General features: G+C 40.7%; 2 protein-coding genes and 1 non-coding gene across 4 annotated transcripts; all 3 read left to right on the plus strand.

Annotated features, from left to right (window-relative positions):
* Positions 1-5,363: 5,363 nt before the first annotated feature.
* Positions 5,364-5,445, plus strand: trnal-aag (transfer RNA leucine (anticodon AAG)). The gene has a single exon. It is a non-coding gene; the product is annotated as a tRNA-Leu (tRNA).
* A 1,210-nt stretch (positions 5,446-6,655) lies between these two features.
* Positions 6,656-18,290, plus strand: naa40 (N-alpha-acetyltransferase 40, NatD catalytic subunit). Its single transcript, XM_020095560.2, has 8 exons — positions 6,656-7,031; positions 10,062-10,157; positions 12,697-12,749; positions 12,929-13,024; positions 13,519-13,677; positions 13,754-13,837; positions 14,046-14,123; positions 14,593-18,290. The coding sequence occupies exons 1-8, from the start codon at positions 7,026-7,028 to the stop codon at positions 14,738-14,740; spliced, it is 720 nt and encodes a 239-aa protein (XP_019951119.1). The 5' UTR covers positions 6,656-7,025; the 3' UTR covers positions 14,741-18,290.
* Positions 18,291-18,590: 300 nt separating this feature from the next.
* b3gat3 (beta-1,3-glucuronyltransferase 3 (glucuronosyltransferase I)) lies at positions 18,591-22,934 on the plus strand. 2 transcript variants are annotated; one of them, XM_020095558.2, is made up of 9 exons: positions 18,591-18,798; positions 19,191-19,293; positions 19,827-20,007; positions 20,103-20,286; positions 20,374-20,535; positions 20,652-20,738; positions 20,823-21,026; positions 21,435-21,527; positions 22,059-22,934. In XM_020095558.2, exons 2-9 carry the CDS (start codon positions 19,200-19,202, stop codon positions 22,062-22,064), a joined length of 1,011 nt encoding a protein of 336 aa, XP_019951117.1. In that variant the 5' UTR covers positions 18,591-18,798; positions 19,191-19,199; the 3' UTR covers positions 22,065-22,934. The 2 variants fall into 2 exon arrangements, with proteins under 2 accessions (XP_019951117.1, XP_019951116.1); XM_020095557.2 differs by lacking the exon at positions 22,059-22,934 and having other exon boundaries at positions 21,435-21,939.
* Positions 22,935-24,525: the final 1,591 nt, after the last annotated feature.

Here is a 24,525-nt window from a genome sequence, read left to right on the forward strand (position 1 = left end):
CTCCACATCTCCACACAACTCCCCTCATTTCTTCCCTTTACACCTCACCCTGACTCCCATCCCTCCATCCCTCCCTCCTGTGAAGTCTTTGACTTTCTCTGTTATCTCAGGAGATGCATGCTCCAGAATCAGATGTGATAGAATGAACTCCTCCTGCTGCATTCATAGTGGCAGTACCATGGTGCATGTTGAAATGTTTTGTATTGCAATACTTTCCTCAATAGAACAATGAAATGATGCTCTTTGACGTTGCATATTCATTATTTTATGATGATTTCAGACTGATTTCAAAGACGTTGCACCATATAGCACAACAGTGTTGTCATTTAGGACCTAAATAGATCACCTTATCTGAAATCAAAGTACATTTTTATTTTATTTGTGTATCTGTCAGTGCTCACCCTTGGGAAGATGCTTATAGCATGATGCACCACAGACAAGGAATTCCTGCATAATAGACTTGAGCCCTTTTTGCAAAATGTATATATCTAAGGTCTCAAGGCCTGTAATCTTTAAAGGAAATGTACCTGAAATCATAATGTTTGTTTTATCACACAATCCATTGTGGTATTCTGAGTTTGGAGATATCAATTGTGGCTGCATTTCTCCAAATTGCACAATGGAGAGGACTTTCCTATTTCCATACTACTCATTATTTCTATGCATGTTTTGAGTCTGTGGTGTGTTCAAGCCGGAAAAGTAACAAAACCACTCTAAAAAATATTCATGAATGCTTAAAGAAACCAGATTTTATACACCGTTTATACACACACATTTCCCACAATCCATTACACAAAGCAAATTGAACAGCTGCTCATAGCTGGAAACAAAATGTCTCAAATTGCTCTTTGAACTCCCCAGAATATATATTTGGCAATTGTTTTTGTGCGTTGGTACCCATAAATAATAAACTGGTGATGCATGTTGATTTGTGTTTACCAACTTTAAAAACAGAGATAATTTGTATTTAGCGCAGATACTGTCCACAATTGAGCGGTTTACACTTCAAAACTCTGGTTTCCCCACACACAAGAGTTTAAAAGAACAAAAAACATTTGGCAGCAAGAATGTATCCAACAAATCCCACAGCAATCAGCAAGTAAGCTGATACGAGATATAATCTGTTAGAATTTGCTCTGAGTGAAGAACTAAGGTTCACAGGGTGTGCAAAAATAGAAGGGGATCCCAATTTTGCTCAGTCTGCAAGCCAGATCCTAAAGTTTCCTCACGGCGCTGTGGTGTAAAGTCACCAAAAGCATGATAGTTTACCTTCTGACGATCATGAATGGGCAATTTAGTCCAAATATCACGGAAATCCAATCGTTAGTTTGCTTTTTATAACTGGATTCTTTGTTAAAAGGTCACGAAAATCTACCGTCATCATCATTGTTAATCAGTATCCACATTAAAGTTTCATTGTACACAATATTGTCATCCCAGGTCCAGTTGTTAGCATTGCACAAAACAACCTTAATATTAGTATGTTTGATTTAAAACATCTAATATTTTCTGATATAATCCAGCACATCTTCTATTTGTAATAAAATGCTATTATTGGAACATAAAGACCAATGAAAAGGAATTTAACCACAGAATGAAGCCACTTAAATCCAGAATAATTAGATTCTATCTTGGTTTTTTGTGGAATTCGTGACCATTTGGTTCATACCTAACCATTACATATGAAAGTTGTCAGCCATAAATCATCTCCAATTATTGCAGAGATGCCGAATGTAGATAACACTGTGCAATGACTTCTCATCTCAGCAGAATAACCAGAGCGTGTGGAGATGACGTCCACTCTGTGTTGTGCATTTCTGTGCTGCAGGGCTCTCTGTGTGGAGCAATGCCTCATCCCTCATCCACCATTCTCCTCTGGTACTTTCCTCACTGCATCTGTTGATACCCTCTCTCCCCCTCTCTGCTTCTCTCCTCCTAGGCTCTCTCCCTCCTTCTTCATCTCTCCCACTTATCCTCATCCTTGTTCTTTCCTCCTCATCTACCCCCCATCCTCTCCCTCCTCATCTATCTATCTATCTTCTTCTTTCTGCTGAGCTGAAGCATGAGATATAAAGGGATATGTGTGAGCATGCATGTGGCTATGTGTGTGTGTGTGTGACTGGAGGTGGGAGGGGGCCTTCCACTTCATTATACACACACACTCACTTGAGGGGGGAAAGAGTTTCATTTTTACATTTACGTTTCCAGACAGAGGAAGACAAAATGCAGACAGGAGGAGAAAGAGTCACACTTCAACTGGAGGATGAGTTGAAATGTTTGGCTGTGTCTCAGCTGCAGAAACAGAGAGAGAGAGAGACTTATACAATGAGAATCTGGGCCTCCGTCTCAACTGCCTGTCCCTCGCCGCGCCCCCTACCGACACATGGAATAAATAGTTTTTCTGCCCACAGCCAGAGACAGATTCCCTGAAGACAAAAGACTGTAGGCGGGGTTTAGAGACTGGGCCATCTGTGTGCTGGGGAGAGCTGCTGCATGAGTGTGTGTGTGTGTGTTGTGTGAGAGAGATGCAGAGTGAGAGAGGGAGAGGCCCCCCCAGACAAGGCCTTTATTTGCATTATGGAAAAGTGGGTAGGCTTCTGATGGTGGCCATCTCATATCCCATCAAACCAAGAGCTCACAGTCACGGCCAGCGGGCTCCTTAGTGATATTTAACCCTTTTGCAGAAAAACCCCAATATGTAGAGAAGAATTGAAGTGGGAATCTTTGTCTACCAGAGACTGTGTTTGCACATTTGAACAGAGGTAAAACAATATAGATGTGACCATGGAGCCTTGTGAATGCACAAAAGAAACATTTAATGTTTTGTGTGTTATATGTTATATGAGTGAATGCGGTTATATGAAGAAAGTTGTCTTGTTTTGTTCACCAAAAGACAACAGACAAAGAAATGTCTGTCACCCAACATATGTCGATAAACATGATGTTGTTAGAGCCCAGAGATGCGTCCTTATCAGACTCTTTTGAACAGAAATCCAAATACACTTATGTGGATTGGAGTGGTGCTACACATTGTAACATTTTTTACAGTGAGGTTCTAAGAAACTGATGGAGCAATATCATCAATTCATGGTTGCAAGCAATGTTCATAAAATTAGCAAACTAGAACAATGTTTTCGAGCTGTTTCTTGCTCAACACAGTGTTGCTGAGCTGAGTCAATGAGACGATCAGATGATTGATTTCAGCTATTTTTGATGATCAATTATTTCAGCTGTTCAGAAAAAGGCATCAAAGGATCTGATGATGTCAAACTTTATCACATTTACTTTCCTCAATATGTGCTGACATTTTATAGACTGAAAAAAGTGATATTTTAGATAGCTGATATGAGGAAAATTCACTAATTATCATTCATTCCAGCTCTACTGAAGAATTCATCAAATGTGTAAAATATAAATATCTGTGAGCTAATTTTAATCCTGAAGAAATGTCACTATATTTCTTTAATATTCCTGTATATTGTTTAATTTTATTGTGTACATTATAATAATATTATATTATTTATATGTTGTAAAGGTAATCCTCGGTGTTGTTTCTATATCTATTTTGTCATACCTATGTATCTGTATTCAAGATTATAGTTGAATAATTAAAACATGGTGTATGTCCTCAGTGTGTGTTCAGTTCTCCTTTAGTTCTCCTCACACCATGTGCTCCATGATGTGCCTGCAGGGGCCTTAAGTGTGACTTTCACACTGTATTCCTTTATATTTTTGAGGTTGCTTTTCCTTAAGGAAAGACGGTGCATTGATATCTGTAATGGTGGAGGGTGTTTTAAGATTCATTCATCAGTCAATTAGAGTTTGTTTGTAAGATTTGGAGTCAAGGGTGAAAATAGTAAAACATTAGACTTCATGATAAAGGACTATTCTTACTGTATTATCTCATCATTTATGTCTAAAGCTAAACTGTAGGTTTGGAAGAAATAAAGGGCAGCAATAGAAAATGGGTCATTTCATACTCAATATTGCCACCTAGTGGTCTCTGCCACTAACCGCTTCAAGTCTATGAGCTGATTTATTTATTTATTTATTTATTTTAGCATTTCATACATTGAGCAGGATATGGGACCCTCTTTGACCACAGGCCTGCAAAACTGAGAGAGAAAATGAATACACTGTTTAATACACAATGTTTTTTATTACACCAGAACCTTGGTCGACATCAGACATCTGAAATATGTAATCATAAATCACAAAACCCCACTTTGTAACCCATTAACTAAGGATTTATAATAACTGCTAATACAAAGGAGACCTGCAAATGCAGTCAAATGTCCTATTAGTCTCCATATTCTCAAAATTTTATGAACTTTTCTATGAATAAAATTCATTGTACATCAAAAAATGATGTGTATTCTAAGGTATGTGTTGAGATTGAGAATTTAGATTTTTATTCATTTATGCATTTCTACATTTTTGTGGCCTAAAGACTCATCATTTTAAAAGCCCATTGTTGCAAAATTATAAAACAATGCGCTATAGGTTCTTGTGTTCCCAAACATACCAAGGACGTGACCTGTAACCATTTGGACACTGTCACCTTTTTCTACTGGATTCAAAATAAATATACTTTGTGATGTCAATGAGCAGAGTCAGATTCAGTTTTTGTGCACCAATAAAAAGTATAATTTTCCGTCATGATGATTGAATTTGACGCCTCTGTTTTCAGTTGTGGAAATCAGAGTACATTATATACTCCTGCAATGTTTTCTTTTACTCAGACTAATTACTTAGTTCGAATTAATCCCCAAAAGCATATAAATTACCTCATCATTACTTATATGAAACAGTGCAAACAGAGGTACTGATATCACACAACTATTGTCTTGAATAATCAGCTTTTTGAGCAATAAAATGTTTATTGTTTTGTTTTGTGCTAAATGTTCATACTGACTGTGTACTATTCAAATTACTGTAGGCCTTTCCATAGGAGAGCAGTCACTAAATAAATCATGCACAGATAAGGACATTTGTGCAGTAGTCAATTAGATGGCATGCATATGTCAATTGCAATGTGAATGTAAGATAAAGAGTTTTTCCTCTTCTGCTTCCTCTTCTTCTTATTATTAATGCTACTATCTGACTTTTCTTGAGGATGAACAATATTTCTCACATCTGTATATTATCTGCATATTAGCTATAAAGTATTTGCACTGCTGAATTTATTTTGCAGTACTATTATGTCTTGCATCCCATCACCTCAGTTTGAACCTATTTTAGAGTGGGGGGGGGGTGACCTACAAAGAGTAAGGCATTTGGAAGAAATGATAATAAAATAATAAGTACAATGACGCGTTCAACTGCTGTGGGAATATTGAGTACCAGGTAACGTCGTTGTGCACGGTAGCGTGGCCGAGCGGTCTAAGGCGCTGGATTAAGGCTCCAGTCTCCTCGGAGGCGTGGGTTCGAATCCCACCGCTGCCAGATAACTTTTCTATATTGGATTAATCGTTCTAATATCAAGTGTCACGTGACGTTATCAGTAGACAACATGGTGAAAGTACAGGAAATACTCACAACATTGAACTGACACTCGTATCTACTTCACACCAAACGTGTGGGTGAGAAATGTTTTCCATGTTGACTGGCTGTAATATTTTACTGTGCAACATGTGTGAGTTAATGAAATAATAATAGAATTCATTCACTGTCATGTGTACTCTGGCCTGATGATGGGATATAAGTACATTTAATCCAGTAAATGTTGTACAGTCTATGGTGAGCACAATTTACTTAATCATATTTTGTTATCTCCGGCTTTGTACTTTTACTCAACCACATTTCAAAGGGAAATATTTTAATTTTTATTCCATTACATTCAAACCGAGAGCTGAGTTTAAGTCTTCTGCAGATTACAGATCTTACACTTTAGTATTGCATGCTTGTCTTTTGACTCTTGCTGCTGTAATACTGCAAATTTCCCAGTTGTGGGACTAATAAAGGAGTTTTTTTTAATCGTATTACCTTTTGAACACAGAACCTTTGGTGATCTTGTAAAAGGTGAGGCATTGTTAAAAGATAAACTACCCAAAATATTAAAAAGGTGACTGGGCCGACAACAAAACTAGATCTAGAGGTGTGTGGAGGTGGGAGGGGGGCCTTTCGCTTCATTATGCAGAAAAGAGTTTCATATCTACAAGTTTACAGACAGAGGATAAAGAATGCAGACAGGAGTCACACTCCAACAGGATGAGTTGAAATATTGGCTGTGGCTCAGCTCAGCTGTATGTATGACGAGAGGCCATGATGTGCCTGCAGGGCCTAAAGTGTGACTTCCCCACAGTATACCTTTACATTTTTCCACATGGAAGCAAGGTGCACACAGTCAATTAGAGTTAAAGGTAAAATATTAGACTTTAAGATAAATGACTACCTGTATTGTATCTATTCGGTCTGAAGCGTAGTATAGGTTTGGAAGAAATAAAGGGCAGCAATAGAAGGGCTGACCTTTTTAAAATAAAAATGTATTATTGCTGTGACTGATTTAAAACAAGAATACTTGTAAATGGAACTGCAACAATTTCCTCTAATTAATGAATTATGTATTTATTATTACTCACTGTATGTGGATTCCCACCTAGTTTTAGAGCAGCCCTAGTGTTGTCACGGCCTTGGAGCGCCCGTGGGTGTCGGTGGGTTGTGAGAAGTCTGAGCTGGGGAGGAGCACGTGAAGGCGGCGCGGCGGAGCGGAGAAAGGGGCAGAGGAGCAGACCGTGTGTTCAGCCGCTCGCTGTTTGGCGCCAACCGAGTAAAGCGAAATAAAACAGTCCGATCCTCGTTTATTTATTCCTCCCGGAACATTCGAGCTCGGCCACCGCCGCCGCCGCCGCTCGGTGTGTTAGCCTGCTAGCATCGGCCGCACACCACCCCCCGTTGTCATATTAATGTGACTGTGGCCCCCTCGTCTCTGTGGCCACGATACTAATAACTCGGCAGCGGCGGAGCGCGGGGACAATAGAGGCGTGTTTCTCCTGGAGGAGCCGAGCAGACACAGCGCCAAAAAAATGGGGGTGAGTTGCTCCTGTTTCTGCTCACACACACAATGAAATGTTGTTTTTATTGAGTGGGAGGCTGAATTATGGAGGTGCGAGGGAGAGGAAGGGAAAGAAAGGGGGGAGGACGGGAAAGGAGAGGAAGAGAGACCGTGGTGGATGGATGTAGCTCAAGGTGTTGGCTAGCCGTGTAGCTACCTCCACACAGCCTTGTGTAGCAGCAGCAGCAGCTAGCCTCGGCTAACACACGCGCACTGCACCTGGTATTTTCTTAGCATTGTGTCAGTATTGTCCTCGCCGCTGTGCACAGTTAACTTCCCACCGGCGTGTGCTGTGACATTGTTAGCATGCTAGCTGTGGTAGCCACTCCGGAATGCCACATTCTCGACGAGTGCTTTGCTAGCTGTGAATGCTAACCACTCAACTCTACGTGTGTGTGTGTACACATCTTTCTTTACTAACTGTGCCGTGCTAACCAGCCTGGTTACCACACACCCATGCTGGTTGTGGGGGTTAGCATTATACTCAGCACTAACCAGGCCTTCATTAGGAGTTAGTTTCCACAAGTTTAAGCAGACGTGACTTCATCCGCCACTTTCACTCCTCTTAAACCAATCCACGTGTTTGCACAGTCTGCAGCCTCTCTGTGCTTGGTACTGAATTAATGCTCTCAGCTACAGTTGGCAATTCACCGCATTCCTTCTCTCAACTCTGTTCAGGTCTGGTTCTAATTGAGGAATTCAGCTAATTTTCTAACTTGCCTGCCCCCCCCCTCTTTCTTTAGCCATTGTCTGTCCATGATGCCTCCATTTAGGAGTGTAAACATGTCCCTGTGAACTTGATTAACATGCTGTGAATAGATTGGCTTTCTGAGTCACAGTAATGCAATTTGGTTGTAATTACTTTCCCATAATCTAGAAAGTTTGTCTGGTCATGGGGTAACATCTTCAAATTATTTATTTTTTTGTATGAACACAAATGTAGTTGATGTACAATGTAAAACAGAACAGCATCACATTATAGGGAGTGGAGACCAATAATGTTCAGTGTGTTTTCTTGATTAAAGACTGAGTAGATCATCTAAGTAATCTAAAATTACTCTGTGCTAACCCAGATCCTGACCCAGATCTTGTCTTGTAATCAATTTAGTTTGTTTATGACTGAAATAGTAGTCACACCAATTGAACAAATGGCATATCCATAGATTAATATCTCCTTTGCTGTAATGTTGGAGGGGGTGGCTCTAATTTCATCGAGTAAGTACGTCCACTTCCTGTATAAATTCGGACGTGCAACATGGTTATTTCTATGCAGTATTATATGTCATCAGGCAGGTTCATTTCACCAGTGGAAGCTTTTAAACTAGAATTGCTCTCAGTAGAGCTCATACCTCTGCCATGCTCCAACAGTCCCCTAATAGACATCTGTCCTCTAAATATGCCTGGTTTTTATTAAGATCCTTGAATTATTTTCCTGGTTCCTGGGAAATAGTGTAACTGTCAAAAGACACCATAAGAAAGAGGAGAAAAAGTCTGAATCCTTCCCCTGATCTAGATCCACACCTAATTTTAATAGGTCCTATTCCTGACCCATACTGCATCCTTCCAAGTTTTCATTGTAATTGACTGTTCATCTTGTCTATAAATCACAGATGTCAATAGTTAAAGATTGCTAATCATTTATCTTGGTTTACTGTAGAAACACATTTGCAGCAGTTGTTAGTGTGTGTTCTTGCTGTTGCAAAAAAAATTGATGCAGCCAGAGTTATTTGTGTGAATTATAGCTGCACCATTGCTGACACAAGCACTGGACACGAAGCCAGGATCCGGTTAAATTAGAGTATCAGTATCACAGGATTTTTCCAATACTATAATCCCACACTGACAGCAATATGCAGCCATACAGTATAAACACACCAGTGTTTCACACCCCATTGACAAGTGTTGTTCATAAAAGCTCCTGATGTGAATTATTTTTGTCTTCTCTATTGTTATTTTGCAGTTTTTATAGACTGAAAGATCATGCTTTTAATAGTAGTAAGATTCTCTTTTCCATTGTTAAGTGATGCATTCCTTTCTACATTTGTTTGTTTTGCTTTGATACATCTGGTTGCACTAGTTCTGAGGTTTTGAGGTCTTTTTGTGTTCTTGGGTCAGAAAGTCTGTGTTTGTCATGTTGATGCAGGTTCTACAATGAGGTCTGCACACACAGAAAAAGCATATTAATAGTTTCTACTAATGATAAAAGACAGCTGCAGAATCCAGGTGGGACTAATTTCCCACCTTCAATTTGTTCTTAAGTTATGGCTGTAAAAATCTCAATACCTTACATGCATGGTATTAAATATAAAACTGAAGTTAACACGAGTAGAACACTGGCTGAAACCAGGACTTGTTTCATTGGTCATGGGTTGAGCTCATTGATGTTTGTCACCAGGTTTTTCAATTATGTCTTATGTGAAAAATGCTTTTGTACCTCAGTGCTGAAATTCCAAATTTTCTCACACTTACACACTAAAGACACAATGAAGATCTGTATCGTACAAAACCAGAGCCTGGGAATACTGAATTATATTTACAGCCCCAAGATGGAAATAATTAGTTTAAAATGTAGAATTGATCTTGAGAAATAGTAATTGAAGTGACAGAAAGAGCAAAAGATCTCAGTAAATTATATTAATGGATCATGGCTGTACTTTATTTCTTTATTTTGACTTTTTTATTGCACCCATTCCTCTTATGAAATTTATTTCACTAAATGTGTATTTCAAGTATGGTCATTAACTTTGCAAAGGTTGTCCACCATCTCAGGGATGCAATCCTATGGGTTCTTTGGTTCATATATTTGTATCTTAAGAAGGCGATCAGCACTTTTCAACAGCTGCATCACAGTTAAGTTATGAAATATAATAAGACTTTAAGAGGATTCAGTGATTTACTCTGTCTGTGAGAGGTGGTCAGATGATGCTTTACTGAAAAGTACTGCACGTGTATTTCCATCTCTGCATATTAATACTATATTCATCTCTTCCTTATTTCTTGTGTCCAGAGGAAGTCCAACAGAGCAAAGGAGAAGAAGGCCCGGCGTCTGGAGGAGAGGGCGGCTATGGACGCTGTCTGTGCAAAGGTGGAGACTGCCAATAAGGTAACTTTGGTTGCAGAGAGGCAGCTATTATCAACTTTGATTACTTTTTTTGTGTGTGAGAATAAGAGGTTAGGGTGTAAACGTCTTTCTTACTGCAATAAAAGAGAGAAATATTCTGGTTGTGCTGTCCTGCCAGTTGATAATGACAATGACAATGCATTATCTAGAAAAATAAAAGCACTCTTTGTATCTGTTATGCTTGACATAAAGACACCACCACATGGCCCTCTAACACATGATGTTTTAGAATTTAAAACCTTCACTGTGCCCTCCCTGCCCTAATTACTCCAATAATTGATGTGCTCTTGAAATGAAAAGCAGAATGCAGTGCCATATGTTTCTCAATGCATAATTAATAGGCAATATTAAATCCTGCCCATCTAACAGAACACACAGCAGACAGACAGCTCCTGCAGCTTGGAGGTGGGCTCGAGCATTAGTAAGCTGTGCTGAAGCCTGGAGGAGAACAAAGCTCTCACACTCTCCTCGAGCTGAGCCGCAGCCACTTCCTCAACAAGCTCTCAACAGAACAGGCTGGCCCAGGCTCACTGCAACTTTTCTGTGTCACTTTGTCCCAAAATGGGCCACTTACTGTTTTGTGCTGTTCTCGCTCTCTGGCTCCTGTCCCCCCCCCTGTCGATGTGCCAACAGAGAAGGAATGCAAGAAATTCACCCCAAGTAACTTTCATTTTTGTTTATGCTGTTGCCAACAGTAACACATTTGGACTTGGGCTGTTGTTTGAAATTAACAAATGGCACATTCATTGCTTACAAAAAGCCAAAGAAATCGTGATCTTTGTAGGTTCTACTTAGTCTTTAAATGAAACAGAAGTGTGGATGGATCAGTCATCAGGCCTGGGGGCTCAGAGGAACACCAAATTTAAGCTTCCGTTTAGTGTTGATGAGATTTGTATCTAAAAGTCAAAAGCAGGGATGTCACATTCAAATGAATAAATAAATAAATATGATGCCTGAACAGATATTTATTTTGTTAGATAGCTGTTGCTGCTTCTCCACATGATGCTACCTGCTGACCTGATTTCCCTGAGTTATCAGGATCTGGAACCAAAAAGTTACAGAACTGTTAACCTGAAAGCCCAGGGTCTCCTCAAAATGTGATATCTGAACCATTATACTATCTTGAAAATTGTTTTAAAATAGTTTTCTATCAAATAAAAGGTTTCTTTTAGATTAGTTTTGTTTTATGTAATGCACAACAGTGAGACATTTTATTTTGCTAGATCTTTCAGTTGTACTTAAATTGTAATTATTTGAAGCCATTCAATATTAGAAAAATATCTAAATGAACATTGTAATCATCCAGCTTTTTAAGATGGTAAAATGGTTATTAAATTATAAGGATATTGAAAACCAAAACATTTAATTTCAGTAGGTGGGCAGTTACCTTGAGCATGAACAAAATGTTTTCAGACAACAGCAGAACTTAGTAACCTGCAGAATATCACTGGAAAGTATGTGGTTGTTTGAGTGTCTGGACCTCTGGGCCTCAGTGTCTCATGATACAAGAAAAGAGGTATTCTTAATTTGAGATAATTTATACTCTCTGGGCCAAGGAAAACCTGACTTTGTGGATGCTAGTTATGACTGACTAAAGGCCCCGTAACTCTAATAGCTCTGTTATTTCTCTGCCTGTATGAGCCACAGTTGGGGAATTTAGGATCCACATAGTTCTAGTCTCTTTCACTGTAACTCTTTGTGAATTCATGCTTTCAATGAAATTAAGAGTTTTATTTGAGAACATGAATAATGATTAAAGTAATGAATGATTCATTACCTCACAGCAAGAACATTGCTTGTTCAAATGCTGGTTTGTTTTCATACACATTCACACATGACCAAAGCAGCAGGAGATTCCCCTGTCAGTCAGATGCTTTCAATACAACACAGAAATCTACACAGCATCAGCAGGCGCTTCTTTTTCGTGCAGAGATATTTGTATTCCTTATGTTTTGCATCTGTCCCATGTCAGAAACTTCATCAGCCAACCGCTCACTTGTGGTGAATCCCGTGGAGGATCTCATAATGTGTTTGCACATCGGCTCTTTTGGAAAATCTCCAGAAGTTTTACCAGGGGGCTGGCCAAAGTCCAGTGGCTCACACTTGGGCAGTTGCATGCTCAAATACAGACCATCCGGAGAGTGTCCAGAAATTATGCAGAGTTCTGTGCAGGTTTGAAAGCAGCTTATGTTAGCCCTGCGATACGTTTTCGACCCGTCCAGGATGTAACCCACCTCACGTGCGATGTCAGCTAGGATTTTCTCCAGCCTCCCTGTACCCTTTAAAGGATAGGTGGTATTCATGATGGATGGTTTGTGAATAAAATTTCAGAAAACCATAAAAAAACACTTTAGATTCCTCTGTCCAGATCAGAACTCAAAGATGTTTACAAGTTGCTCCTGACGGGATCATTCATTTTATGGAGCTCAATCTATCAAAACTAAATCTTAGAAGGGGAAAGACTTTTTGAAGTTTGTGTTATGAAAGCCTCTTAAGAAAATTTTGCTTCTTCTTCTCACAGCTGGATGATCCACTGGCTGCCTTCCCAGCTTTCAAAAAATACGACAGAAACGGGTACGCATTGCTTTGTATGGCTACAAAGGACTCATTTAGAATTTCATGAAATACATACTTGTTTCATTTGCCACATGGAGGAGACAGTTGGTCTGCTGGTGGTTTTCTGTCTCCCTCCCACTGTGCACACATTTTTCACACATTCTTAATGCTGATGACCTTGTTGTCCTCTTGTCTAGGCTGAACCTGCAGATAGAGTGTAAGCGAGTGACCACCCTCAACCCACTGTCTGTGGAGTGGGCCTTCGAACTCACCAGAGCCAACATGCAGACACTGTAAGAAGCCCATTCTGTCTTGTTGTAGTTATAAGTGTAGTTCACGAACCAAATTGTTTCCAGAGATGAATGGACAGACTCGCATAGATATGCATTGTAGATTAGAGCTGGGAAGAAGTGCAGACAAGCCAGAAATTCAAAGTGTGGAGCAGAATTGTAAAGTGACATCAAACAGGGGCAGAGTGAGATGTGGATCTGTTTTTTAATATGAGTAGGAATTAGATCATACACAACGAGGAGCCTGAGGAAAGGAGAGCACAAGTAATGCAGACAAATTTGAGATCAGGCAGAGAAATTACCACAATTTATCTGCTCTCGCTGTGCCAGAAGGGTTAGGGTTAATTTAACAAATGGCACACAGTACGTTTCAACATCAATTTCTTCAATTTTGAAATTGGTTCCTTTCTGAGCTGATGATGCCGAGAAATGCGAGGGAACAATTAGGAGCGCAGGTCATGTTTGGGTCGACAAGTTTTCTTTCTGCTGCGCCGTAGGTACGAGCAGAGCGAGTGGGGGTGGAAGGAGAGGGAAAAGAGGGAGGAGATGAACGACGAGAGGGCGTGGTACCTGCTGGCCCGTGACGGCGACTCCGCCCCTGTGGCCTTCTCTCACTTCCGATTCGATGTGGAGTGCGGGGAGGAGGTTTTATATTGGTAAGCTCCTATTCCGCAAGTTTCTAGATTTCAGGACAAGTCTATCAGAACTTAAACCTTTTGCTCGATTCTGCAGCTATGAGGTGCAGTTAGAGAGCAGAGTGCGGAGGAAAGGACTCGGCAAGTTCCTAATCCAGATACTACAGCTCATTGCTAACAGGTAAAAACTACAGCTACCCTAATGGCAGTGTGAAAATTAGATGGTGTGGTGTGGGGATGCTTTTTCTTTTGAAACTGGATGAGTGATTTAATGTGTAGAGATGTGTTTCATGTCTTTTCAATTACCTCTGAGGCTCGTATCAGTTTGAAAAGCCTCACCAAACTATATTTACTTTCTCTATTTTTCTGCTCTCGTGCTCTCTGTCCAGTACACAGATGAAGAAAGTGATGTTGACAGTTTTCAAACACAACCATGGGGCTTACCAGTTCTTCAGAGATGCTTTACAGTAAGTATACTGACTCCATAAGAGCTTAAAAAAAGAAAAAAGACCGTGCCATGCCTTTCATTTTTCTAACATCTAACATCAATCTGCAATGAAAATATCTGTTCATATATAAATAAAAGACAAAACCAAGGGTGGCTGTAATAAAATGGAGATATATGCAACAGGTCAAAACCTCAGTGGTACACAACCTGAGGAGTATGGGTGTAACTGTACATTTATTTGTACCAAAACACAAAGCTGAAACTTAATTTTGGAAATGCTACACTGGAATCGATTGAGCGCATGTTTAATTGCACACCTTGCACCATTTCTTGTTATTCAGCAGTAGTAGTTTGTAGTAAGTGTTGATGGCTGTCTTCATGTATACATGAGGCTCATATGCTGAAATATCACTCTTCCCCTTTCACGTTACCTCTTCGGCCTCCTTCATCCTTAGTAACATAACCCCTCTCATGTCACCTTTTTATAGGTTTGAGATCGACGAAACTTCGCCGAGCATGTCCGGTTGCTGTGGTGACGACTGCTCTTATGAGATCCTGAGCCGGCGGACCAAACACGGCGAGGCATCGGCGGGACACACCCACGGGGGGGGGCACTGCGGTGGCTGCTGCCACTGATTCGACTCCAGTTACACCTTTTCTGATTGGTTTAAAAAGCCAGCAACTTTCAAGGCTGTGTGTGAAAGCTTGAGCTGCCTGCTATTCTGCAAACATTTTGAGTTTGAATGGTCATCTCTACGGCCGTTTAAAATGAACAGATGGTGGAATACCTGGCTACAGATGTTGATGTCACATTGAGATTCACATGTCTCTTTGTTTCCCGCTACAAAGGCAGAATGCAGTGTGAGCTTTCACACATAGCTCCTGTTTGTCGTTTTCTACTTCTTGGTTCAATGTCCAATTCATCTTTTCTCTCCCACTTAATGATTATCAGTAGTTCCCAATCAAGAAAAAAAAAAGCTGTTTGCCGACTTTATTTCACAAGCCACAGTTAACCTCATGCCATCTTGCTCTCATCTCCTATTTTCAGACATGACCTGCGGGTAAAATTCAAAGAATTGGCTACGGTGTTTACCCACAGTTTGCCTTTCACACATGTACAACACAGTGGGAGGTTCTCTGCACATTCCCAACAGCAACAAATCCTCCACATTATTCAGGCGAGAATAAGAGCAGCCGGGTGCTGCAGACAGAGGCAGGAAGTGATGTATTAACTCTGCTATGGAAATTACATGGTTTCACATAACACAAACACACCACACACACACACACACACACACACACACACACACACACACACCCACCCCAACCAGTCTCGACTCTTATCACCACAAACTCTCTTGACATACTCGTGTATTCTACGTATATGACACCACGTTTTCACCAGGATGTATTGGTTTTCTTTGTCTTTTTCGCGGCTGTCGTGAGTGAGAAGCATCATCAAGCCCTTGAAAACAGTCTCAGAAGCCTCCGTTGTATTCTAACACGAATAATATGCTAATATGGTTTGTTACATTTTATTTTAGCAAAAGCATATTTGCCCACAATGCTACTATCACATGGTTACACTACCCAATTAGCACGAACCACCTTCTCTCTTTGGGTGATAACTAAATGTATAGACATCTCCCCTGCTTTTATTTTTTTATAACTTATGAGACAAGATGTTCAAGATTGCCTTTTTTTGACACCACTTCTTTCTCCCAATGACTGAGGAAAAAAAACCTTTAATTTTTCATTTGTTGTGGTGAATTTGCATCCAACCCACAAAGTAAATAATGCTTTAAGCTCTCATATTTCATAATCAAGGACATGGGTTGAAAAATTTACTTTTTTACCCTTTATCCCCCACCATCTTTTCCTGGGAGATTCACTTCCTGTTGCCACATTTTCAGTTCTGTTAAAAATAATCCCATGCTTCTCTACCACCTCCTCTTCATTGTGCCTCTCTGTCCTCCCTCCCGTGTCCTAAAGGTGCTAATGGATGACGGCAGATGTGTTAAGCTTGCTCTCATCTTGAGTCACCTTTGTACAGTTGCATTTCTCCTGTTTGCCGCTTAGTTCGCTTTGTTTCCAAGAGGTACTGATGATAAACAAGTTGATGCTGATGCTACTTTTAGCTGTATTTAAAAAAAACTACTAAAACCATCTTCCATCCCTTCTTATATATTTTGTTAGCATGAGCGAATCATATTGCTTTAACGTGGATGAGAATCGATAGTCACCACTTCATTTCATGGAAGGGGATGGATGCTGTTTTCCTTGGATTAAGGAGCACAGAAGGCTGGATGAGTAGACGGATGATAGAAGTAATCGCAGAGCACTGAAGCTGTTCTTATGGTCATTATTCTTCTCTTTACCTCAATCGTGACGTGTTTTCCCAGCCCACTGTCATTAGCTTGCATGACAAGATTTTAAAGAAGTTAAACAGAACTGATAGTTAACGTGGATTCCACAACAGTGATGCTGCCTCTGAAGGGTAGCTGCACTGTTTAAACCTGCACCTAAAGTCCTCATCTGGTTCTTTTTAGCATTACTGTAATGTCTCATACAAACCTGTGCATGTTAGACGTATGTGAAAGGGCTGATTGAGTGAAATTGAAAGGTAATGCTGGGGTATGAGCATCTTAGCATTGAGTGGAGTTTTACTGTACAGCTGCTGAGATGTGCGGTGTAGGAGTTCCACTGAGGATTTTGGATTCACTAGTCAACCCAGAAAGGCTGCTGTAACCACTTCAACCTTGTCGATTCCATATCTGTTTACAGAACCTTCAGGGTATTTTTGGACAGTTTCAAGCGCCTGTCAGCTGGGTTAAAGGCCTCCATTTAAAAAAAAATAAGTAAAACCCTTTAATTTCAGAACTGTATTCAGTTTGCGAGGACTTTACGTGTGGGCTGGAAGAGTGAAAAGATGTTTCTTTACACTACAGAGGATGGGAATATTCATCCGTCTGATGTGGCTGAGAGAGCCTTAACTAGATACGGTTTGAGATGTTTTTAAAACTGGTCTAATCATTGACCACTTGAGATTTCATACAGATTATTGCCTGGTTAGTATGTTGAGAACGAAATACTAAAATACATTACGCAACAACAAAAAACCCTTGTGAAGTACGAAGTCTGGAACCTGAGGTGAACGTTTGTGCTTGTTTCAAACCTGGTGGAGACAATAAAATAGTCATATAAAAATATTCTGCACCTGTAGACAACATGTTGGTGTTTCATGCTTGTTTGAACTCCGATCATGAACAAGAAAAACAATTAAACAATATATTGCTTGTTTTTGTTCTAGACTGCCTTCTGATAAGTACAGTAATTCATTTTTTTTGTACCACATAGGTTACAGTAAAAAAAGGATGTTGTACATAGTGGTAGTTTATAACCGACTGACAGTCTCTCTCAGGTTAATCAAACGTAATCAAACCTCATCTGTTTTACTTTAACAGCCATGTTGTCAGTTTGGTGTTAGCTGGATTGAATTGGCCGCAGCTCGGACCTAGAGTCAATTTATGTGTACCTTGTTTAAATTAATTCTGATTTTTAAAACCATCAAAGTTTACGAGTTGCTACACAACTAAGAAAATAATAACACTACTGTTCACGAGATGAGTTTAGTTCTTGCATAACTTGTGATAAAGTAAAGGAAGAAGTTCTTGGAGATGTGAAATGGCTTGAAAGAAATTATGACACAAAGTTTGAACTGAACCTGGATCCGTGCTCTGTGGTTACATTCAATCCAGATAAGTGGGCTGTGTAAAAAATAAAAGATGGCTCGCTTGAACCAGAAATACATTTGTGAAAATATCCTAACTTGATAAATGAGCCTAAACGTTGCTAGTTTATTTCAAAGTCACTGAGAAGTTTTATTTTGGAAAATGGTTACATACCCTCACAAAATTAGAGATCTATCTACCGGTCTTTTCTCTATGTATATATATACATATATATAAGCTGTTGTGAATCCATATTCATTTTCATTTCTTGGCCTTTTACAAGTAAAACACTTTTTTAAACATGTTTAAAAAAAAACAAAAACCTTCCATGATTGAGAGTGAGTGTTTAAAAAGTCTTGTCCATAAACGATAATGAAAGGGAAAAGAAAGTCATTCTGCCTTGTCAGTGTTTTATTTGTATGTTACAAATAAAGGAAAGTTGTTTGACTTTTCAAGAGATGCCCTTTTGTTTTTTTTACGTGTGATGAATGAGTTTACATTTTAAACAGATGAATATGCACGGAAGCAATAAAATGTCGTGAAATTAATGTAAATTAGGAACATTAGAGACAATCGTATATTTTCATCTTCGCTAAATGAAAAAAAATACATATATACCTTCAAAATCTCATATATAGGATAATCATGAGTTTGCGACTGTAAAAATGTGTATTTTAATCTTTATAAATTATGAAATGTAAGGAAAACTACTAGAAAATCTCTCCTGCCGAGTCAGTTTGAATTTATGTGGAACTATTAGGGATAGCCTACGAACCGAGGGGACTCCTTACAGCGGTGCACCGCAACCGGAAGATGTTGGTATATTTGTGTCCTAGCTAAACGGAATGAATGGACGCTGTGATGCACTGAGGTGCTTCTGCTTCCATCTGTCCAACATGACATGAACTCCTCAGCTCATGATTCAAGCCGCTCGTTCTCGTCTTCCACGAATTCCCGCCGCTGGTGAGCTCATGAAAACAACCGCCGAGTTATTTCCTGTGAAAACTTGTTTGTTAGGCTAACATAGCTTAGCTTGCACTGGTGTATCCTCATGTTCGAGGGGTTATCACGTCTTCTCGGTAACAGCGCACGGAAACCTTTACATTTTGAGATTGAACGTTTTGCACTCGTCGTGACAGGAAACGTAATGTTGTTGAGCAGGGACATTAGCCGTCTTAGCGCGTTAGCAAAGTGCTGAGTGCTGGACGAGAATCAGACTGTTCCCATCATTGCAATCTCCAAATGCTAAAAACAGAGAGCCGATAATTAAATAGAAATATAATCCAATAATCCTTTGAGAGTAACACAATTTGATTCACGATGTTTTAACACGTCCATTACTGTCCTCCTTTCAGCTGATCACCATGGCAACAAGGATGAAGCTGAAGCTGAAGACGGTGTTCGTGCTCTACTTCATGGTCTCCCTCCTGGGCCTCGTCTATGCACTGATGCAGCTGGGTGAGTGGTCGGCTCACAGACCGCGTTCAGGCCTGGTAGTCTATTACTCTAAGTGCTCAGCGTTAAGTAAACGTCCAGACCCAATGAGAGCCCATCACGCCTCCTCAGCTGAGGTCCTGTGACCTGCTACAGTGTCGCAATGAATCACTCATATTTTTACACTTCTCAGTTCTATACGTTGATTCATTCATCACCATGATTGATCCTATTTTAAAATGTCGTCATTTTACATCCGTGGATTCTTCCCTTCCATCAGCCCCTCCCAACTCAGCTTCTCATCCCTTTTGCTGAGGCCGACACGCACGAACACACAAACGCATGCACGCACATACACATCAACAGACACATCTGTTAATTAAAACTGGTTAAAAACTCGTCACTTGTGATCAGATCACTCAGTAAACAGACACCGTTACCTTTTGGTAAAACACTCACGATGCACGGCTGATCCTCCCCCAGGCTACAAGTAAAAGTCTAGAATATTGAAAATGCCCTCTGCCTTCATCCGTTTTCACCCCCCCGATGCTGTGCAGGTCAACGCTGCGACTGCACGGAGCATGACCTGCCCAAAGACCGTACCATATCTCGGCTGCGGGGGGAGCTGCACCGTCTTCAGGAGCAGATGAGGAAGTCGGAGGCGACCAAACAGCCCCAGAAACAGGCAGTCAAGCCCTCTCTGCCCACCATCTTTGTAATCACCCCAACATACGCAAGGTAGCCCTCTTTTCCCCAATCTCCCCCTCCTCTTGCTACTATACATCCCCCTTCACGCACAAACACACCCTCCTTTTAATGTTCTGTCTTTCCAGGCTGGTACAGAAAGCTGAGCTTACTCGTTTGTCCCAGACGTTCCTCCACGTTCCTCAGCTCCACTGGATTGTGGTGGAAGACTCGCCTCATAAGACGCCGCTGGTGACAGACCTCCTGGTGAAGAGCGGCCTGACCTTCACACACTTACACATGCCCACTGCCAAGGACCGCAAACTCCAGGAGGTGGGCAGAGTCAGGTGAATTGTAGAGTCAAAAATCAATCTGTCACATAACATTATTGTCTTTTTTGTTTTTGAATCTGCTCCTCAGGGCGACCCCAGCTGGCTGAAGCCCCGTGGAGTCGAGCAGAGGAATGAGGGTCTACGGTGGCTCAGAGAGGACAGAAGGGCTCAGCCAGGCGGAGATAACCAGCAGGGAGTGGTTTACTTCGCTGATGACGATAACACGTACAGCCTACCGATATTTGAAGAGGTGGATGTTGCAATTGTGTTCGTGATGTCTACAAAGTTTAATGCTGTGACGCTATGCGTGTGCGTTTAAAATGTCCCGTTAGTAAATGAGAAAAATATCTTGTTGTCTCGTCTCAGATGAGGAGTACCCAGCGAGTGTCTGTGTGGCCTGTGGGGCTGGTCGGAGGGATGAAATATGAGAGGCCAGTGGTTGAAGGAGGAAAAGTGAGTGCTTTCCTATCTCTAGTTTGTCAATGGTGGAAGAGAAGGATCCCTTTCTAATTTGTGTTTTGTGTTAATTCTGCTCAGGTGGTTCGCTTCCACACCGGCTGGCGTCCCAGTCGCCCCTTCCCCATGGACATGGCTGGATTTGCTGTGTCCCTCAAACTGGTCCTGGCCAATCCAGAGGCTTGTTTCGATGGAGAGGCACCAATGGGTTTCCTCGAAAGCAGCTTTCTTCAGGGATTGGTTACCATGGATGAGCTGGAGCCCAAAGCGGACAACTGCTCGAAGGTATGAGGAACCAAATTCAGATATTTCGGCTACACCCACACTATTACGTTCGAAAACGCCTCACCTCTTGTTGGCGCTCACAGCTTCTTGCTGATTGGGTCTTTTCGGTCACAACATAACCTTCGCTGATTCGTCAGGTTCCAATCACATGTGACAACCAGCATTAGCCTTGGTTATGAGTGTAGAGCGCATCATGAATAATCAGCTACAAGCATTTCTGACCCTGTTGTCTTTGCTAACAGCTCTTGTGCAGTTAAATTCTGCATTTTCTATTGATGCGACTGCTTTCATGGATATTATTCGAGCAATTACTGTTCACACCAGCACGTGCACTCCCAGTTTACACGAGTGGGCACGTGATATGTTTTTCAGGTGTGTTTAACATGTTAGTTTTCAAACACTTTGTAGGTGCTGGTGTGGCACACGCGGACGGAGAAACCGAAGATGAAGAGAGAGGAGGCTCTGCAGGCTCAGGGATTGGGTTCAGACCCTGCTGTGGAGGTCTGAGGAACACACACACACACACACACACACAGACGCACACACACATTGTTAATTCCTTCTGCTGTTCAATGCTGAATATGCAAACTTGCCTTGTAAATACTGTAAAAATTTAAAAATATCTGTTAGAGGCGATATTTAAATGAAGCTGGTTATAACTGCTTGTGTGTTTGTTTGTTCTGTCGGGTAGTCAATGTGCGTGTGTGTGTATATATTGAATGATTGTGTGTGTGTTGTTGTAACTGTATGTTAGTGTACATATCAGGGTTTTCGTTTGTTTTAGTTAGTTAGACATCTTTCTTCAGCAGTACAGAGAACGAGTTCAGACATTTGCCTGATTGGGGGCGCCAGTTTTCCAATTTTGCTCCACTGGTACATTTCGAGGAATCTTATTAAAGATTTGTAAGATTTGTCGGTTTAACTAATTTCTGGCAGCAGTTAGATATTTTTCCAGCTGAGTCACATCATGTCTTGTTCCACCTCGTGTCTTTGTTCCCTCTGTTGATTGTATCTGTACTCAACTTTTATCAGTTCTAACATCTTGACTGATTCTCTGACGGAGACGCAGTTGACATGGAGCATTTCTTCATGCATGGCCTCTATTGTTGTGTAATAAGTATCCGTAAGTATGCACTCAGCCATTATAGGTGCGTTTTTAGTCACAAGACAAAAAAAAATCACATCACCATCAGAGGCATGAGCATATTCTTTCTACATATTACTGTGGGGCAAAGCTTGTTTTTCAGCGTAAACAAGATTCCTGACAAACAGTCACACAAAAACAAAACAGTGAACAAATGCTAGTGACTAGTTGCTGCCTTGTTTTTATTATGTGCTCATACATCTGTGTCACAAACACAACTTTGCGACACTATACCACAACACAAACAAAACAAATACAGAGATGCAAAGGCTCCACACCCACAATCATAACACAACAGCTTCTTCTCACAAGTATTTATATGTGAATGCTTCTCGTGATGCTTTTTTGGAAACATAGTTGGTGGAATCCATCCAGAAATCACCACTGACACACATTTAAGTCATTATGCAGTAACACTAAACAAAACATGGCGTCCATATTACACTTTCTCAAATAGGAAGAAAAAATCCCTGTTCGATTTCACTTGCAGTGTTTTGAAAAAAAGCTTTTATGTATAAATCAAACTACTCTGTGCACTTTATTATCTTTTCTTCAGAAATCAAACAGTGAAGTAACAAAACGTTTCTCCTCACCTACTGTTGTATTATACTGTAAAAACAGCTAGTGTCTGCTTCTGTATAATTAGTGCCTGTAAGTCAGTTCTCTACTGGTGTATGATGTATTTATTACTGTAATATTCTCTACTTCGTATAACGTGATCATGTCTGTCCCTGCTCTGCAAAATAAACCGAGTTAATGGAAAACGTATTTTTGTCTTTGCCTCTTTTCAAACGTTAGTGGTTCTGGCCTTTTTCTCTCTTAACAGAGGAAAACACAGCAATGCAGCAACTACACAGACTCTGGTTTATTGTTTTTATTAATTTTTCAGAGAATAATTTATGAATCTTCATGGAAGAAATTCAGGAAGCTTGATTGAATTACAGGGGACTGTTGGGTTCATGTGTTAAAATGTTGTACATCCTCAGTTTTTGTCTGTTAGCTCAGGGACTATCTGTATCCTGTTTACTCAGTGGTTTTTTACACAGAATCTCATGAACAGAGCCACACGGCCAAAATAGAAGTTGTTTTTAAAAGTCACAGCCTAGCTTTAAGTGTCTTGAATGAGCTTGAATTAGAAACCCGTGTATCTTCCCTTGCCTAAGCCAATATTTTCTCCCCTGTCCATCAGCAATATTACACAACAACCAGATGGATTAACTTGAAAATCAGTGGTAGGATGTGGTATGAGTCAGGGAAGAACCCATAAAAGTTTGGTGTGGCTCCAGGATTCTTTTCACTTTCTTTGTCATTGCAATATATCCTAGATCTTGATGAAAAAAACATCAGGTGTGTTTAGGGAACTGATATCTATGAGTGTGTGAAATTTGATGAAACGATTTCTCTTCCAGACAAATAAAAACAGATCTAGTCTTTCTGTGCTGCTGCAGATGAAATGAATTTCTGTATTCATTAACTTTTTTCTATCATCACATTTTGGATTCTGAGGCCGTCTTGTTTAGTAAATGCTGAATTGACTTAGAAGTCCATCGTCTGTCTCGACTGGCTCCTCAATTTCCCTGATTTGAAGCCCAGCCAGCAGCACACCTGTTCCCTGTCTGAGTGTGTCAGCTCACACACTCCAGCAGCCTGAGGCACAGATGGGACGTGTCACGCTCGACTTGTCTGACTTAGTTCTGTCTGTCTCATCCTCTGCAGTTTCACCACATCGAAACAAACAACCAAGAGAGCATGACATGTCCCTGCTCGACAGTGTCCATGGCAACCTGCTCCCAGCATCCACCGCTGTCAGCAGTGATTTCCCACACAGGTGGGGGATTGTCCGACCTCAACACAGCTGAGGTTTTTTACAGGCCTGTGTGATTGGCAGCTGATCCGCCCTCTCTGCAGGGAAGTGGCCCGCTCGTTGACCATATATGGAGTGTTAGGGACGCAAGAGTCTGCCTCCTCACAAAACACACACTCACACAGGCCTCGTAAGATGAATGTACACCGGGGGGGTGACTAAGAGCTGAAGTCAGAGAGCCAGATGCCAGAGTTTCATCCGCGATGATTCAAGTGCATTTAAACATACACACCTGCAGACTAGACTTAAATAGTTACTGGTTCAGTTCCCGTCTGCAACTTTTACATTTTATCATCACCTACACTGTCATAGTTTAATTCATAGAAAACAAATATCACACTCCATTCATGTGTCCAAATGTTGCTGTGTCTTCACATTTGCAAAGTATGCATGTGGGTGCATGTACAAGAAGGTGTGTGTGCACAAGCTGACTTCAGTATGCTGTCATGGAGATGATTACACAAACACACACGCACATGCTGATTAGTGTG

The sequence above is a fragment of the Paralichthys olivaceus genome, chromosome 22, assembly GCF_024713975.1.
Source record: "Paralichthys olivaceus isolate ysfri-2021 chromosome 22, ASM2471397v2, whole genome shotgun sequence".
NCBI lineage: Eukaryota > Metazoa > Chordata > Actinopteri > Pleuronectiformes > Paralichthyidae > Paralichthys > Paralichthys olivaceus.

What these genes read in the sequence shown, in the direction of transcription:
- naa40 (XM_020095560.2), top strand. An exon ending in AGGTGGAGACTGCCAATAAG is followed by an intron (nt 10,158 to 12,696) that starts GTAACTTTGGTT and finishes TTCTTCTCACAG; the next exon opens with CTGGATGATCCACTGGCTGC. An exon ending in AAAAAATACGACAGAAACGG is followed by an intron (nt 12,750 to 12,928) that starts GTACGCATTGCT and finishes CCTCTTGTCTAG; the next exon opens with GCTGAACCTGCAGATAGAGT.
- b3gat3 (XM_020095558.2), top strand. Translation starts at nt 19,200, where the DNA reads ATGGCAACAAGGATGAAGCTGAAGCTGAAGACGGTGTTCGTGCTCTAC. An exon ending in CTATGCACTGATGCAGCTGG is followed by an intron (nt 19,294 to 19,826) that starts GTGAGTGGTCGG and finishes GATGCTGTGCAG; the next exon opens with GTCAACGCTGCGACTGCACG. An exon ending in ATCACCCCAACATACGCAAG is followed by an intron (nt 20,008 to 20,102) that starts GTAGCCCTCTTT and finishes CTGTCTTTCCAG; the next exon opens with GCTGGTACAGAAAGCTGAGC.